This window comes from Phaseolus vulgaris, chromosome 2, assembly GCF_000499845.2.
Source record: "Phaseolus vulgaris cultivar G19833 chromosome 2, P. vulgaris v2.0, whole genome shotgun sequence".
NCBI lineage: Eukaryota > Viridiplantae > Streptophyta > Magnoliopsida > Fabales > Fabaceae > Phaseolus > Phaseolus vulgaris.
Genome location: NC_023758.2, coordinates 19,653,428 through 19,669,919, shown reverse-complemented (window position 1 = coordinate 19,669,919; position 16,492 = coordinate 19,653,428). Strand labels below are relative to the sequence as shown.

General features: G+C 41.5%; 2 protein-coding genes across 2 annotated transcripts; one reads left to right on the top strand and one right to left on the bottom strand.

The window, feature by feature from the left end:
• Nucleotides 1-2,416: 2,416 nt before the first annotated feature.
• Nucleotides 2,417-3,744, bottom strand: LOC137809165 (uncharacterized). Its single transcript, XM_068610302.1, has 2 exons — nucleotides 3,333-3,744; nucleotides 2,417-3,219 (listed from the first exon to the last, which is right to left on the bottom strand). Exons 1-2 carry the CDS (start codon nucleotides 3,742-3,744, stop codon nucleotides 2,417-2,419), a joined length of 1,215 nt encoding a protein of 404 aa, XP_068466403.1.
• Nucleotides 3,745-8,485: 4,741 nt separating this feature from the next.
• On the top strand, nucleotides 8,486-13,562 carry LOC137810858 (probable inorganic phosphate transporter 1-8). Its single transcript, XM_068612324.1, has 3 exons — nucleotides 8,486-9,357; nucleotides 9,831-10,115; nucleotides 12,486-13,562. The coding sequence occupies exons 1-3, from the start codon at nucleotides 8,963-8,965 to the stop codon at nucleotides 13,339-13,341; spliced, it is 1,536 nt and encodes a 511-aa protein (XP_068468425.1). The 5' UTR covers nucleotides 8,486-8,962; the 3' UTR covers nucleotides 13,342-13,562.
• Nucleotides 13,563-16,492: the final 2,930 nt, after the last annotated feature.

Here is a 16,492-nt window from a genome sequence, read left to right as displayed (position 1 = left end):
TTGGTGGGCAACTCGTGCTTAGAGAGTAGCCACATTGTAACTCTGTCTTCTTGAGGACTCATACTTTTGTAAATATTTATATAAATATTTCTTAGCATTTGTTTTTTCTTTAACTTCCTTTGTCTTGATCATTTTGTTGCCTTTACTTGCATTGACTTCAACTAACAGCGCTTTCGACACAAGTTCGCCTCTTAGGTAGCACGCTTTAACTTCATACACTTTATTTCTTGCCCTTTATTGTCTTCAAGGTACTGATGATGCGTGCATAGATCCTTTAACAGGCTCAGCCTTTGTTGTTCAAGGATAAGGGAAACTCCTCTTGCCGTTTTTGATCTTCTTCTTGCAAGGTAAGGCTTCCTGCTGACCTCGTCCCTACCCCCTTCAGATCGACGGGAATGCCTCGCTGGTGACACTGGTGAACCACACCCCTCTCGACCTTGGCTTACAAGCAAGGGAGAAGTGTACCCTTCCGATCCCGACCCTGCATCATGAGGGTAAGGGTGAGTTTAACTAGTGAGCCATATTGTTCGACCCTGGAGTTCTCACACAAGAGGGAGGCTCACTGTGGAACCATACTAATCCTGTCTTGGTGTTTCTAACCCGAGTGAACGGCTTTTAACCGACCTCGTCCTCGCCTATGGGACAAGGGAGGTTTTTAACTGTTGAATCGTACTGTTCCACCTTGGTATTCCCACGCAAGAGGGAGGCGCACTGAGGAACCATAATATTCCCAATCGTGGTGTTTCTAACCCAAGTGAACGGTTCTTAACTGAACACAACCTTGCTGTAAAAAGTCAAGGGACAGGTCTTTATCGGTTGAACCTTACTATTCTCAGCCTTGGTGTATCAGTTCAAGAGAGAGGTTCATTAACTAGCGAACCATACTATTCATCGCCTTGGTGAACTCACACAAGAGGGGGCTTACTGGGGGAACCATACTACCTCTAATCTTGGTGTATCACTTCAAGGGAGAGGTTCATTAACTGCACTGCACACATATTTCTTAATTAAATAACTGAAATTTTATTTGGGTGACCTTGTTAAAAAACCATACGAGGGAAAAAGAGTGTCCCCTTAAACCGTGTACAATGCAAAACATCTTTAACTAAAATAAAACTTAAGATTGGTCGCGTTCCAAGTACGAGGGATCACACCACCTTCTAATGTTTCGAGCTTCTATGCTCCATTCCCAAGGGCCTCTGTCACTCTGAAAGGACCAGTCCACTTGGGGGACAATTTGTTCTCTAGCTGGTACGGGTGGGCCTTTCGCATCACCAGGTCGGCGACCTGGAACTGCCGAGGTCTCAGCTTGGAGTTGTACTTGTACTCCACCATCCTCTTCAAGGCCTCAGCCTTAATCCTTGCTTCCTCCCTTACTTCATCCAGTAGGTTCAGGTTCACCTTCCTCTCTTCATTAGACTCTTCGATGACGAAGTTCTGGAAACGTGGTGAGTTCTCCTGAATTTCTACTGGAATCATCGCGTCCGAACCGTACACCAAGCTAAAGGGTCTTTCTCTGGTTGTGGACTGGGGAGTAGTGTGGTAAGCCCACACAATTCTAGGAACTTCTTCTGCCCAGGTCCCTTTGGCTCTGTCTAGTCTTCTCTTCAGACCTCAGAGCAGAACTCGGTTGGCAAACTCGACCTGCCCGTTCGTCTAGGGGTGTTCGACAGATACGAACACCTGCTTTACTCCCGGCTCTGTACATAGTTTGCCCAACTGTTGGCTCGCAAACTGGATACCATTATCGGACACTAACCTCTTTGGGATTCCAAAGCGGCATACTATGTTTTTCCACACAAAGTGCTGGATTTTGTGGGCTGTAATTTGCGCTAGTGGCTCAGTCTCTATCCACTTCGTGAAATATTCAATGGCAACCACGAGGTACTTCATCTGCCACACTGCTAAAGGGAAGGGCCCCAGAATGTCAATCCCCTAAGTATGAAATGGTCGTGGGCTGTAGATCGATCTGAGCTCTTCTAGGGGCGCCTTGTGCCAGTCGGCATGTTGCTGGCACTGTTTGCACCGCTGTGCATACCTCGTGCAATCTTCCCTCATGGTTGGCTAATAATATCCTGCACGAATGGCCTTCGACGAGAGGGATCGGCCGCCGACGTGGCTACCGCATATCCCCTCATGCAGTTCTGCCATAATGCGCATGCGTTGCTCACCACTTACACATAAAAAGGATAGGGTGGGTGAATCCATGCCTGAATAACTTTCCATCGATCAAGGTGTACTTGCTCGAATTTTTCTTGATTTTTCTGCCCTCTGAGGGCTCTAGCAGGAGTATTCCATCGGCCAAATAGTCTTGGTAAGGTGTCATCCAAGTTTCTCTTGTTTCGACTTGGTGAACCTGGGACGACATCTCCCCAGCAACCGGATACACGCTTATCTTGGGCGTTTTCAACGTCTCCTACGTTAACAACCGATGACTCCTCTTTACTCCTTCCGATGTGATGATCTGCTGGACTTTTGCCATATTGTCTGCGGTAGTTCGATGTGTCCTCAAGGTCTCCTGAATTATTGTCCTCTGCCTGCCCCCCTTGTCCGAATTGGCGAGCTTTGCAAGCAAGTTTGCTCGGGCATTTTGTTCTCTGGGTACGTGGACTAACTCAAACACCTCAAACATCTCCTTCAGAGCCTGGACGTACTCTAGGTATGCGGCCATTTGAGGGTCTTTAGCTTGGTACTCCCCCGTGACTTGACCTATGACCAACAAGGAGTCACTCTTCGCCAACAGACCTTTCGCACCCATCTCCTTTGCTAACAGCATCCCAGCAATCAAGGCCTCGTATTCTGCTTGGTTGTTACTCGCCTTGAAAGCGAATCGTAGGGCTTGCTCAATTAGCAACCCATTTGGTCCTTCCAAGATGACACCAACCTCACTACCCTGTTGATTTGAGGAACCATCTACAGAGAGCACCCATTTGAAACCTGCTCCTTCTTGGTGTGTGGCTGCCGAGGAGAGCTCTACTACGAAGTCAGCGTAAACCTGGCCTTTAATGGGGCCTCTAGGCTCATACTGCACATCAAACTCAGATAGCTCTACTACCCATCGCACCATCCTGCCTACCACACTGGCTTCTGTAAGACCTTGTGAATTGGAAGGTTTGTCATCACTACCACGGTGAAGCTCTGGAAGTAATGGCGAAGTCTTCGCGCTGAGAACACTACTGCCAACCGCTTTCTCTAAGGCCTGGTATCTCACCTCTGGCCCTTGCAACACTTTGCTGATGAAGTAGATCGGTTTCTACACCTGGTCCTACTCTTACAACAGAACCGAACTGATTGCTTCTTTGTAAATGCAAAGTATAGGCGGAGTGGAGTACCTAGTTCTGGCTTGCACAACACTGGTGGACTGGCCAAGTACTCCTTCAGCTTCACAAACACCTCTTTGCATTCTCTGGTCCAAACAAACCTACTGTTTCTCTTCAGGCACTGGAAATAAGGATGCCCCTTATCTCCTCCTGCAGATACGAATTTGGACAGAGTGGCCATGCGCCTTGTCAACTGCTGCACCTCCTTAACTGAGATCAGTCTCCTCATGGCTATTATTGTGGCGCACTTCTCAGGGTTCGCCTCTATTCCACGCTCGGTGAGTAGGAATCCTAAGAACTTGTCTGCCTCTACCCCGAACACACACTTCTCTGGGTTTAACTTCAGCTTGTACTTCGCTATCGTGGTGAATAGCTCTTTCAGGTCTGCTACGTGTTGCTCCCTCTGCTGGGAGGTGACCACCATGTCATCTACATATGCTTGGACATTTCACCCTAGCAGGGGCGTTAATACTTTGTCCATTAGCCTCTGGTAGGTAGCACATGCGTTCTTCAGCCCAAAGGGCATCACCTTATAACAATAACAAGACAACTTTGTCATGAACGCCGTCTTGCACTCGTCCCTGGGGTGCATCATGATCTGATTGTAACCAGAAAAGGCATCCAAGAAGTTGAGTAATTTGCATCGGGACGCACTGTCCACCAAAGCGTCAATATTGGGCAGCGGGTAGGAGTCCTTCGGACAGGCCTTATTGAGGTTTGTGAAGTCAACGCACATCCTCCACTTCCCGCTGGCCTTCTTCACTACTACCACATTGGCTAGCCATCCAGGGTACTGAATCTCCCTAATGTGGTCAGCCTTCAGTAGCTTCTCTGTCTCTTCGCGGACGACCTAACGCCTTTCCTTGTTGAACTTTCGTCTTCTCTGGCGCACAGGTCGGACCTGGGGATCCATGGTGAGGCGATGACACAGGAAGTCAGGATCTATGTCAGGCATGTCAGAGGCAGACCACGCGAAAGCACCACGGTGTCGTGCTATGACTTCGACAATCTGATCCTGTTTCTCTTGGCCTAAGGATTTGCCAAGCTTGAACATCATCCCACTGATCTCTCACTCTAGCACGTCTTCGGTTGGTTCGGATCGTCTCTCCCGAGCGATCTCTACACGGGTGACCCCTTCTTCCCTTAGAGGCTGAGTAGTAACAACGAACACCCGTTTCTTTGTCTTGAGGCTATTTTCATAACACTTTTTAGCCTACTTCTGGCCTGACTTGATGGTGATCATCGTACCCTCAAGGGAAGGCAACTTCATCTTCATATGCCTCGTAGAGGCAATCGCTCCAATCATGTTCAAAGCAGGTCTACCTAACAGTATATTGTAGGTTGATGGGGCGTTAACGACAAGATACCTGATGTTGGCAGTGCGTGAAGTTTTGCCATGCGTGAAAGTCGTCCTCTACCTGGTCTCCAGCGAAACCATACAAATATCCAGTATAGGGCCTCAACTGGTCTGGGGACAACTGCAACTTGTTGAAGGTCGACCAAAACATCACGTCGGCCAAACTTCCTTGGTCTACGAGGACGCAATGCACCCTCCTCCCTGCTGTGACTAATGAAATTACTATCGGGTCATTGTGACATTTTGGCGGTCGGCCTTGGTGAAGACGAGGTCGACATCTGGAGTCTGATACCTCTCGCGCGTACTTCTTCCGTTGGGAGGCAGCGCATCCTCCTCCTGAGAATCCTTCGGAGATGGTGTTGACCTCACCATGAATGGGCACCTCGTGCCCCTGATCTGCCCCTGCGGTCACTAATGCTTGATCGTTCTGTTGCTCCAGAAGGTAATCCTTCAAGAAGCCGCTCTTCACTAGCTCATCCAGTTGGTGTGCCAGGGCCAAGCAATTGCGTATATAGTGGTCATGTGCTTGGTGAAACTCGCACCAAGGGTTCTTGTTGGGTGCCATCTTCTTGTCCGTCTTCGCGGGTACCTTCAACCTTGCCGCTATGTTTGGAATAGCGATCAGCTCCTTGAGCTCTATACGAAAATTATGTTTCGGGAAAGGGTCCCTTCGTGTGCGTGTTCCCGCTTGAGACTGTTCATAGGGTTTCCCCATGCCCTTCTTCTCTGTCGTTGCCTCGTGCACCCTCATGGGCTGGGGTCGACCTACTGCTCAAGGTCGGACAAGACCGACGAGACCGCATTTCTCTGTGATTCGCTTGTTCGCAACAATGTGGGCCAAAGCCCGACGCCTGATCTCGGTGAAGGTCTTCGGATATAACCTTAGCAGTGATTCACTGAAAGCTCCTGGCAGCATTCCTTTGACGAAGGCGTGCACTGCCATGGCCTCATCTATGGGTTTCAACCTTAGCACCTGGACTCCTTCAAGGACTCCACCTGGTACTGTTTAATGTCAAAGACATCATAAGAGAGTTGAGTGGGGGCCTTGTTAACAAGGTATTGTTCCCTAAACAGTGTCGCGAACTGGTCGAAGGTAGTGATGTGTCCATCAAGGAGGCTGACGAACCACTCCAACGTCGCGTCTGCCAACGTGCTAATAAGCAGCTTGCAGTACACAACGTTAGACCCTCCTATGAGCATCATCTGATTGTGGAACGCTGTGAGATGGGCCTCTGGGTCCTCTACACCTGTGAAGGTGACCTTCGGACCCAGAGATGTGGTTGGCAACGTTGTATCCATGATCGCTTGAGAGAACGGCATGGGACGTGCCCTAAGTGGTACAGGTGGGGCACGTTCATCCACCGCACGCTCCCCCACTTGTTGCAAATATCTGCACAGTTCCTCATTGGTTATGTGCAGTTCCTTGTTCTCCGCACGTGATGCAACAATTTCAACCCTAGATGCTGCCACCTCCGCTTGGAGGGCACGCATAGTCTCCAAGATTTGTTGCGTGGTAAAATTGTCCCCTCTAGGGGGCACAAAACCTGTGGCTAGAGCAGATCCTTGCCTCATACTCCTCATATCGTTGGTAAAAGCTCTCAACACGATTGTGAGTGAGACCTTGTTTTAACGGGCCCCACGGTGGACGCCAAATGTTCCTGTCAGTTGACTTGCTTCCCCAATTGACTCGAACGGCAACCTTTGGTCCTCCTATCTCCGCCTGAGAATCGTTCTTCCTTGATCAAAGAATCTCTCACCTGCAAAGACAAAGGGCGCCTTGACGGCCGTTTGCACTCTGACGCTCAAGTCAGTATAAGGGCAAAGAAACACCAAGTGTATAAAGTAGTTTCAGTCTTAGAAACTTTGTACCTTGTTAGGGTTTTTGACACCCTTTATATAGGTTAAAACTAGGGTTTACCTTTGTGTTGTTACCCTTGTTTAGGGTTCCTTGGGGAACGTCCTTGCGCCGCTATTTACCTAATCTCTAACATCATCTATTTTTGCGGGTGCCCTAAGTATTCACATGCCATGCATGCAGCTTTCCTTGGAAACCCTAACCCTAATGGTCCTTAGTGCCTCCAAGGAGTATTCTCAAGTGTCGTGCCTGTATGCGCTATACACACCACGTGCATGGATCCCTTGTGACTTATGTCTTTCCCTTATATGATGTTTTAACTGATAACTTAGTATAATATTAGGGCCCACCTTACATGGCCCCCTATCACGTATAAACTGTCGAAGTCTGATCTCTCCCCCTGTTGACGAGGTTTGATGTCGATCTCCAACATCGGGGTCTATGGTACCGATGTCCGAAAACTAACCAGTCTCCTGATAGGTGCGTCTGGGACACCCCTTACGTGGCCCCCTTCCACTATCAGGCACCGGTGTGCGATGTCTGAGGTCAGTCTCTGGAACTGATGCCTAGTCGGGACACAGGACAATGACAAACCTACTCCAGGAATGATAATTTGTTGAATCCATCACTAGTGAGACAAGCGAAGCCACTAGATTTTCGCTGGGATGAAGGTAGAGATAGCTATTCGTTAATGAATCTGAAGGAGTTGGTCTCCCCGCTTCTTTTTCTGCCATAACCCTAATGAAAAACAAGAAAAACAAAGTAAGAACACGTGAATTAAAAAGAAGAACAAGGAAAGAAGTCAAAAACCAGAGCACGCAATAGAGCTCTTCAAAAGAAGAGCTTTGATACCATAACACAATAAACCGCAATCCCTAAGATTGCACAACATTTGTAGTGAAGTGAAAAACGGCAAGAGTGTGCGTGAGAAGAAACTAAAGAAAAGAGCAAAAATAAAACCCTAAGAGAAGCTCTGTGATGAGAAATGGAGAAGATGAAGAAAAGATGAAAGGGAAAAGAAAAAGGGAATCTGCTGATGTGTATTCAAAACATGTGTTAAAGGTGTTTTTACATAAGAAAAAAAAAGAAAAGGTATTGGACCAAAAATAGTGGGCCATGCAACAAACACTCACTGCCAAAAAGAAAAAGACTTTGGCCAGAGAAGAAGTTTATCATTTAGTTAAATAAAATTGTATCCTGTTAACCTATATACGTAACAATTTTTTTGTATCATTTTCCTAATATTTCACTTAAATTATACCAGAGACATAAATTTTCCGAATTTCACTCAACTCCATTGTTCCACCAAGTAGGATTTCTCCATCTTTTGTCATCAACATAGTTGTGCATAGGAGTTTGTGCCCGTGCTATGTCGTTTTGCAATTGTTCTGAATCGAATCTGAAGCTGAATCCTATTAGTAAAGTCTGAATCAATGTCTTCAATTGAGGCTGAGCTTGGAATGCATCGGTGAGTCGTTATGCCAATGTGTACAATTTTAGCTGTAAGTGGTACTTTTATGCAGAAAAAACGAGTGGCTTATGGTGAGGCGATTGTGGTGAAGGGAGAACTATGATGAAATCCATGAAAGTTTCAGTCCATATGGTAGAGAAGGTATGTGGGAAATGGTTGAAGAAGCCCCATGTTAACAAACTAAGCACATGCTGCAATAAATTTCTCAACCTGCTTGACACCTTTCCAATTGAATTTCTCTATGACACGTTTATATATGTGTTTAACATGTACCCATTTGGAGAGTTGAATGAAAGTCATGAAAGACCCTAGAAGTGAAAGGAGAATGGGAAGGGAATGACTTATAAGACAATGACTTATACACACAAACTATATAACAAAAGATTAAACTAGTTAAGTTACATAATTGTACAGCTGAAGTATTATTTTTATAAGATAAAAAAGTAATATATTTCTAACTTAGTCGGAATCTTGGGTTCAATATGTTGAGTTAGTTACAGTAGAGCTTCGCAGTTTAAAGCCCTGTCATTAAAAAAATGGGTACAGGATGACGCCGGCTTATGGCAAATACATAGGAATTTCGCATGATTCAGCCATGAATTTGATTCGCATCTTTAGTAGAATGATGCAGTCATAGGTTTGACTTATAACCCAATTGCTTCTCCACAGAACTTTTCTAATTCCCTTTCCACCCAGCTTCCTACTTCATACTCCTTCTCATTTCTCATAAACAACTTCATCTGCCCTACAATAATTTCCTCGATACAACCAATTGTATTAAGTCCTACGTAGCACACAAGAAGCCCAAATACGCTAAAGCACAAAATTGTGGCCCTTCATAATCTCCCCATAAATCCTTACACATTTATGTTGAGAGCAACCAAAGTGGTAACCCAAGAGACCATGGTTGAAAAGTCCCATATGCCATAATTGTACGGTCTTGAAGGGAATTGAAGAAAATGGCCAGGTTGAGGGTGTTGTCTGAGCTTGACACAGCCAGAACGCAGTACTATCACTTCAAAGCCATCATCATTGCAGGGATGGGGCTCTTCACCGATGCGTATGACCTTTTTTCAATCACTCTCATCATCAAGATTATGGGAAGGGTATATTACGACGACCGCAAGGACCAAAACCGGTTTGAGGCCCCGCCGCTCGTCATCTCCTCCCTGGTTGCTACCGCGCTTCTAGGCACCGCCGTCGGCCAGCTCGTCTTCGGAAGGCTCGGCGACCTCAAGGGGCGCCTGCGAGTGTACGGATTCGCCTTGCTGTTGATGGTCTTCAGCTCCTTGGCCTCTGCCTTCTCCATTTGCATAAGAAAAACCTGCGTTTTCGTCACTCTTGGCTTCTTCAGGTTTCAAAATCCATACATACAAACCTTTTTACATTCATAATCTTATCTCTTAACATTTGTGTGGTCTTTCTACCTTAAACTGATATAATTCATATGATATTAGAAGGTAAATTTTCTTACTTTAGACATGTAACTGGTATAAAAGTCAACTTTTAATAATGATTTAAGTGTTAATTGATGTAAAAAGTTTATTACTTTCTACACTAATTATAACTAGTTTCAAATTATTAACTGGTTAAATTGATCTCATACCTTAGTTTATGAAAGTTGACTTTCATGAATTATTTCAAGTTAGTAAATTATCTTGAGATTGAATTTCAGTATACCACTTGTTAAAGACTAGGCCATCTTGGCCACACATAGTAATTGCATCTGGTTGAAGATTTTTTTAGCATGTTTTTTTTTATTGATAAATAATAGTAATAAAAAAAAGTGTTGGATTTGAGTTTATGATGAGAATGGATTATGTTTAGGTTTATGTTGGGGCTGGGGATTGGTGGGGACTACCCTCTGTCTTCAACGATAATGTCGGAGTTTGCGAACAAAAGGACACGAGGGTCGTTCATAGCGGCGGTGTTTTCGATGCAAGGATTCGGCATATTGGCATGCTCCACCGTGACGATAGTCGTGTGCTCCATATTTCATGCGGCGTCGAAGTCGTCGGAGGCTGATGTTGCATGGAGGTTGATACTGATGCTGGGGTCCGTTCCGGCGGCCATGACTTATTACTGGCGCATGATGATGCCCGAAACTGCCAGGTAGTTTACCTGCCTCCGTTGACTATTTTGACTTTCCACATTCACACTTTTTAATTGTAATAATAGTAATAATAACTTTTTCTTGCGTCCAAAAATATGAGATAAATATATGATGTGTCCTGTCTTTGTAATAATCAATTGCTCATTTTGGTGAAGAAGCATATAAACAAAAATTGACAAAGACATGCCTTCTAGTCGAATTTTTCTTTCAAAATAAGTGTGTGAATACGAAATAAGATAAGTGGCGTGCAATGAAGGGAGAGAAAAGAAAAGAAATTATAAATATGCATATGTAAATTGGGTTTGTTATTTTTATCAATTAAATAATAATAAAAATTAACACTTTAAAAGTGTTCCAATTCCTATAAAAAAAACATAACCAACTTAGTTACAGGATGTGTTGGAATCTAGGCTTACTACATAATTGTGCATCAAAAATTGAAAGTTAATACATTCTTATTAAAAGAACAACTATGCCACAAACCATTATTGGATTCATTCCAGCTTCAAAATTACGAATTCAGTTTTGTCCTCCATCCTAATTTGCTTCATGCCATGAGCCTGCTATTCTTAAAACACTTCTTCTTCTCCTCCACAACCTTCTTTTACAACCGGCATGCGCATCCTTTGGTTGGCTCCCACACGTGCCTTCCATTTGCACCCAACTCTTCCGCTCATAAGTCCCATTGCTTCATCTCCCACTCAAATCCACATATTCTTCATGCTACCTACGAACCTCCTTCTAACATCTTACCTTCACCTTCATCCTCAACCTGCACAAATAAAAACCAAGAGTTCCCGGTCATCAATAGTACAATAATTATAAACCTTTCACTTAATTACCTTTACAACTAAACCCAAAACCCATATACCAGTTGCACTTCTCTACCCACTCTTCACCTTCACATAGGTTAGGATTTAGTAGTCAATCCGAGAAAACATAGCTAAAAGATTTCATTCTATATTTCAAACATAACCGGGTTTTAACTTCTACCATTTGAAAATTTTCTTCCGCATCAAGAGATAACTCTATTTCTATGATCCCAAATACTCCACACAACAGTAGTCCAAACATCTTTCCAAACCATATTTTGTTTGGTATACATATGTATCAAGTAAAAATTCAAAATAATATTTCAAATCATTATGTTGAACACACAACAGGCTTAACCACTTGAAGCAATTATTCCAAACCTTAACCACTTGAAGCAATTATTCCAAACCTAGTACACTATTTTACACTCTAGAAACAAGTGTTGGTTTGATTCTTTCCTGTCATGGCATAAAACACCCACGACCACTCTTCTTAACAAATTTACTTGTAGTAAGTACTTTTGAGAGCGCCTTATACAACTATACATGTTTAAATACATCTTTATCATTACCAATGACATAATTAAACAAGCATTCATAAATTGTTTTAACAGAAAAACAACCAAATTCCTTTTTTCAAACCTTTTTATCTTGTAGCTCTGTGTTACCTTGTACATTTGACAGATTCCTTAATAACTTGGGTTTGTATTCACTTGAAATTTGTTTGATTGGGGATGGGGAGGAAGAGAAGTTAATTTGCGAAGAAGAAGGGATATGACCATTGATTTGAACGAGTGACTATGAAAAGACAAGAAAGAAAACAGAAAAAATGTTGATTTGATAATTTCATTACTTCAAAGTTTAAAATGTTTAAAATTTTCCCATTTTTTACATGAAGTTATATTTTAATTAAAAAAATATTTTTTGTTTTTAACTGTTATAATCTAAAACAATTTAATATTATATTATCAACATATCATGAATTTACATCTTAATAAATTTTATTTTATTTTTTACTTTTAATTGTTATAATATGAAACAATTTAGTCTTTTATTGTGTTGTATTTTCAACATATCACAACTATAAGAAGATAAATATAAATGAAATAGACTTAGATAAATCCCACACATGTAAACACGATTTGCATAAAAATTGCACATGATTGACTATATGACAAATAAAATTATTTTGATCTTCTTCTTTCCCTCTGTTTATTTTCTTCTTTCAAACGGATGATTCAGTAGAATTGCTTTAGTGAAGAAGAAAAAAATGGAGTGGAAAGAAACATGTGGCTTCCTATTCTTATTCAGGTACATGTAAGAATTTTTACCAAATCAATTAATTACATTAAAAAGACCAAGAAAACCAAGTATCCTACGTGCAGCAATGAAAGAATGGGAGGCATAAAATAGAAATGTCCTAGTTGAAGGCGAATAAAAGTGAGAAATGATATAAAGTATGAATGCGATAGTTTGAAAGAGATGTGGTGAAGTATGAATGTGAAAAGGATAGAATGTTTGTGAAGTAAAGAAAGTGATATGCAATGCAATGATCAGGTACACAGCGTTAGTGGAGCAGAATGTGATGCAAGCAGCAAAGGACATGGAGAAAGTTCTTGACGTAAGACTGAGCATGATTGCTGAGGAATATCCTTTGCCACCAGTTCCACATCCGTACCCTCTCTTTTCGAGGGAGTTCTTCCGTCGCCATGGACGTGACCTTTTTGCATGTTCTTCAACATGGTTCCTGGTGGACATTGTGTTCTACAGTCAAGTTTTGTTCCAAAGTGAAATATACAAACGGTACCTGGACGAAAAGGACAAACAGAACGTGTACCAAGAGGCTATCCACGTGGCTTGGATCCAAGCCGTTATTGCAGTGTGTTCCACCATCCCTGGTTACTTCTTTTCTGTGTACTTTATTGACAGATGGGGCAGGGTCAAAATCCAAATGATGGGTTTTTTCTTCATGGCACTCATCTTTTTCATCATTGGGGTTCCCTATTACTCTTATTGGACTACTGAGGAACATGAAGAGAACAAATGGTTCATGGTTTTGTATGGCCTTGCTTTTTTCTTTGCTAACTTTGGCCCCAACACTACCACTTTCATAGTCCCGGCTGAGCTTTTCCCAGCAAGGTTTAGGTCAACTTGTCATGGCATTTCTGGGGCAGCTGGCAAGGTCGGGGCAATGATTGGGTCTGTGGGCTTTCTTTGGGCTTCTCATAAGAAGAAGGAGAATGGGTACAGTAAGGGAATTGGGATGCAAGTCACCCTTATCATACTTGGAGGGGTGTGCTTATTGGGAATGTTGATCACATACTTTTTCACTACGGAAACCATGGGAAGGTCCTTGGAAGAGAATGAGGTTGATAGTGTCACCGATGAAGTTGAAGAACGTGACAATCTTTGATTCATGGATATACGTGCATTGTGGCAAATGTTAATTTTCTGTTCATAAGTTTTGTTGATAAGTAATAGATATTATAATGTAACATTTTGAAGTGATAGAAAAAACACTCAAATGGTGAATAGTACATGGAAGATTTGTGTGTATATATAGTTTTTACAGTCATACGCAGAAGAGTATCTAATGTTTTTGGTTGGTATTTGAGCTAGTAGAAATTATTCTCACTTGTTTGTTTGGTTGCTCCTTCTCGTGTCCATTAAAAGAAATATAAGTTTTTTTAAAAAAGAAAATCACATATAATCGAAAGACGCTCAATAATATTTTTTATGAAGAAAACAAACTTAGTTACTATTAAAATTACAGTATGAATATCTAGACTATCATCAGATACCATATTTGAGTTACTGTTTTTAAAATAACCAAATCAATATACTAATTAGTATTGTAACAAATTAAAAGTTAGAAGAAAATTAGGAATTCAAGACTCAATCTAGACCTAATTGTAGTAAGTATTAATTATATCTCGAAAGGAATAACAAATTATAAATAGAAGATTTTGAAAACAAATAAAGACAAGTAAAAAATATTGAATTTTCTAATTTAAGAGGTTCCATGAGGTATTAGCTAGAACATTTTCAGCTAGAATATTTTGACCTTTGGAAAGTTCGGATTAAGGACTTAAAAATGTTTAATCTAGTCTTATTAGCTAAGTGGAAGTGGAGGTTGGAGTATGAAATAAGTGACTTATGGAAAGATATTGTTCAATCTAAATATGGATGTAGAAGAAGTACAGGGAAAGCAATAGCTTCAAAGAGTCAGGAAGGTGGAAGGATATTAAGATTATAGGTGAATCCAGAAAGGCAAACTGGTTTAATGAAAACATCGTCTGAGTTATGGGAAATGGAGAAAACATACAATTTTGGGAGGAACTATGGCTAGTAGAGAAACCACTCAAGGAACTATATCTAGACTATATGGAAATGCATTAGAAAAAATCATTAAGCTGGCACAAGCAAGATTTTGGGATAATAACTAGGTGTGGCAAATTGTTTGGAGGAGAGACTGGCTTGAGTGGGAAAAACCCTATTCAATAAGTTGATTTGATTAGAGGCTAGGCAGATAAGAAGATTTGGAGAATAGGTTATGAATTAAAGCTTCACACTATTGGGGTGGGAAGAAACATTTTCAGGTCTGTGAAAAGTCAAAACATTTCAAAGTTAAAAACATTTTTCTTGGCATGTTCTCATAGATAGAGTTGCCACAAAAGTTAGATTAGGTAGGAGGGTTATCCAATTTAGTGATAATTTGTGCCCCATGTGTAGAGATAAACCTGAAACAACAACACACTTATTTTTTTAGTGTAAAATTGTGCACCAAAGTATGGTATGGATGTGGTAAATGGCTGGCAGTTAATAGTGTAATAAATAACAGCCCAAAGGATAACCTTAATCATTTCAGAATGACATTTTTTTAGCTTTAAACGAAATTTGATTTGGAAGGGGGTATGGGTTGAATTACAATGGACTCTTTGGAAACAAAGGAATTTGGTTGTGTTTCAGAATGAAAAAGTGGATGTAGAACAATACTGTGTGGCACGGTTGAAGGTATGGGCATGGATAAGGAACAGATTTCCTAGATCACAGTTCACTCACTCAGATTGGTATCTAAATTCGATAATTTATGTTTAATCGTTGACTTAGGAGGGGAAGACCTATGATACATAGTCCACGTGTTACACAAATATTAGTTGCCAAAGAAAATGTTGGGGACTATTCATCTTGACTAGGGTTTGTTGTTTACTAACATTTATGACGGGCAGAGAAAGATAGTGTGTGCAGGAACCCAAGAGGCTCATATAAGGGTTGAAGTGAGCATAGCTAGCCACAATACTTATGATGCAACCATTACAAAGATCAATGAAGGATGAACAAGGGAAGGACACCAAAGGTATAATAGAGGTTGTGCAGTTTGTTGAAGAAGGTATAAGGAACATATTTGCTCTGTCGAAAAGGAGTTCTCAGAAAAAGAATAAGCTTGCACAAGAGTTGTGATGCAATACTTTTGTAAGGGGAGACTACACACGGTTTGCTAAAATGAATACAATGGGAATGTAGGAATAAGGGCACGAGTTTTTTTTTTTTTTTTATCAGTAAAGAATAAATAAAATTAAAATTGGACACTTCAGCGGTGTCCCAACTCATATACAATAGTCAAGAACTCCATGCAACAAAAGCTTTTGGTTTTTGATCACCATAGAGCACCTACTAGACTCACACAATGCAGTAAAACAACCCGCAGACTACTAGAAACCAACACATGCCTTAGGTCAATCAGAACCACTAGCAATCAGAAAAGCATAAAAATAGTGGCTTCAAAACTGAATGAAGTGAAATAAGCACATCCCCACATCCAATTCCAGCATACCAAACAGTAGAGTGTTGCACATGACAACATCTGTACACCGAACTCCTCAGCATCCAACCACCATGCTCAATACAGAGGTTTGACACTCGTTCCTTGCTAGATGCGTTGTTCCGCACGAGCCTTCTCTTGTTTACTTTTTTTGCTGGTATGAGTTCTTTGCACCTCCTTGGTAGTTCTGGTATAGGGCTATTTTGTAAAGATCTTGTAAATGGGATGGTGCATGATAACTCTCCCATTTTTTCGTATTTTTCTAGACTAATCCTTGAGGTTTCTTTCGTTTTTATTTTCTGTTTTTATATTAGATTTGCATTTTCTCCAAAAAAAAAAATATAGATCTTTCACAAAAATGATTTAAAAATGACTTGTTGTAATTTGTATTTTATTTGATTAGTCTAAAGTAATGTTTCAACCCCTTCATAGAGTTGGTGTGGAGCTGAAAATTACTCAAGAAGCATAATGAAGCTACTAAAACGGGAACTTGGAAAACTGGAAGCTTAACTGAAGAGAACCTGTGGGAAACCTGCAGTAGAACGTCAATGAAAAGCATTGACCCATGATAAACGATCAACAATGTCTAAGAAAGAAAAATCCTAGAAGTTAGTTAGGAATGTAACTGGGGGTTGATGAATGTTAAATCTGAAACTCATTCAAAAGTAGAAATTCTATAAATAGACAAACAAAGTAAAAGAAAAATGGTGGGTGTTAGAGGGAGTTCAGTAAATAAGAAGTT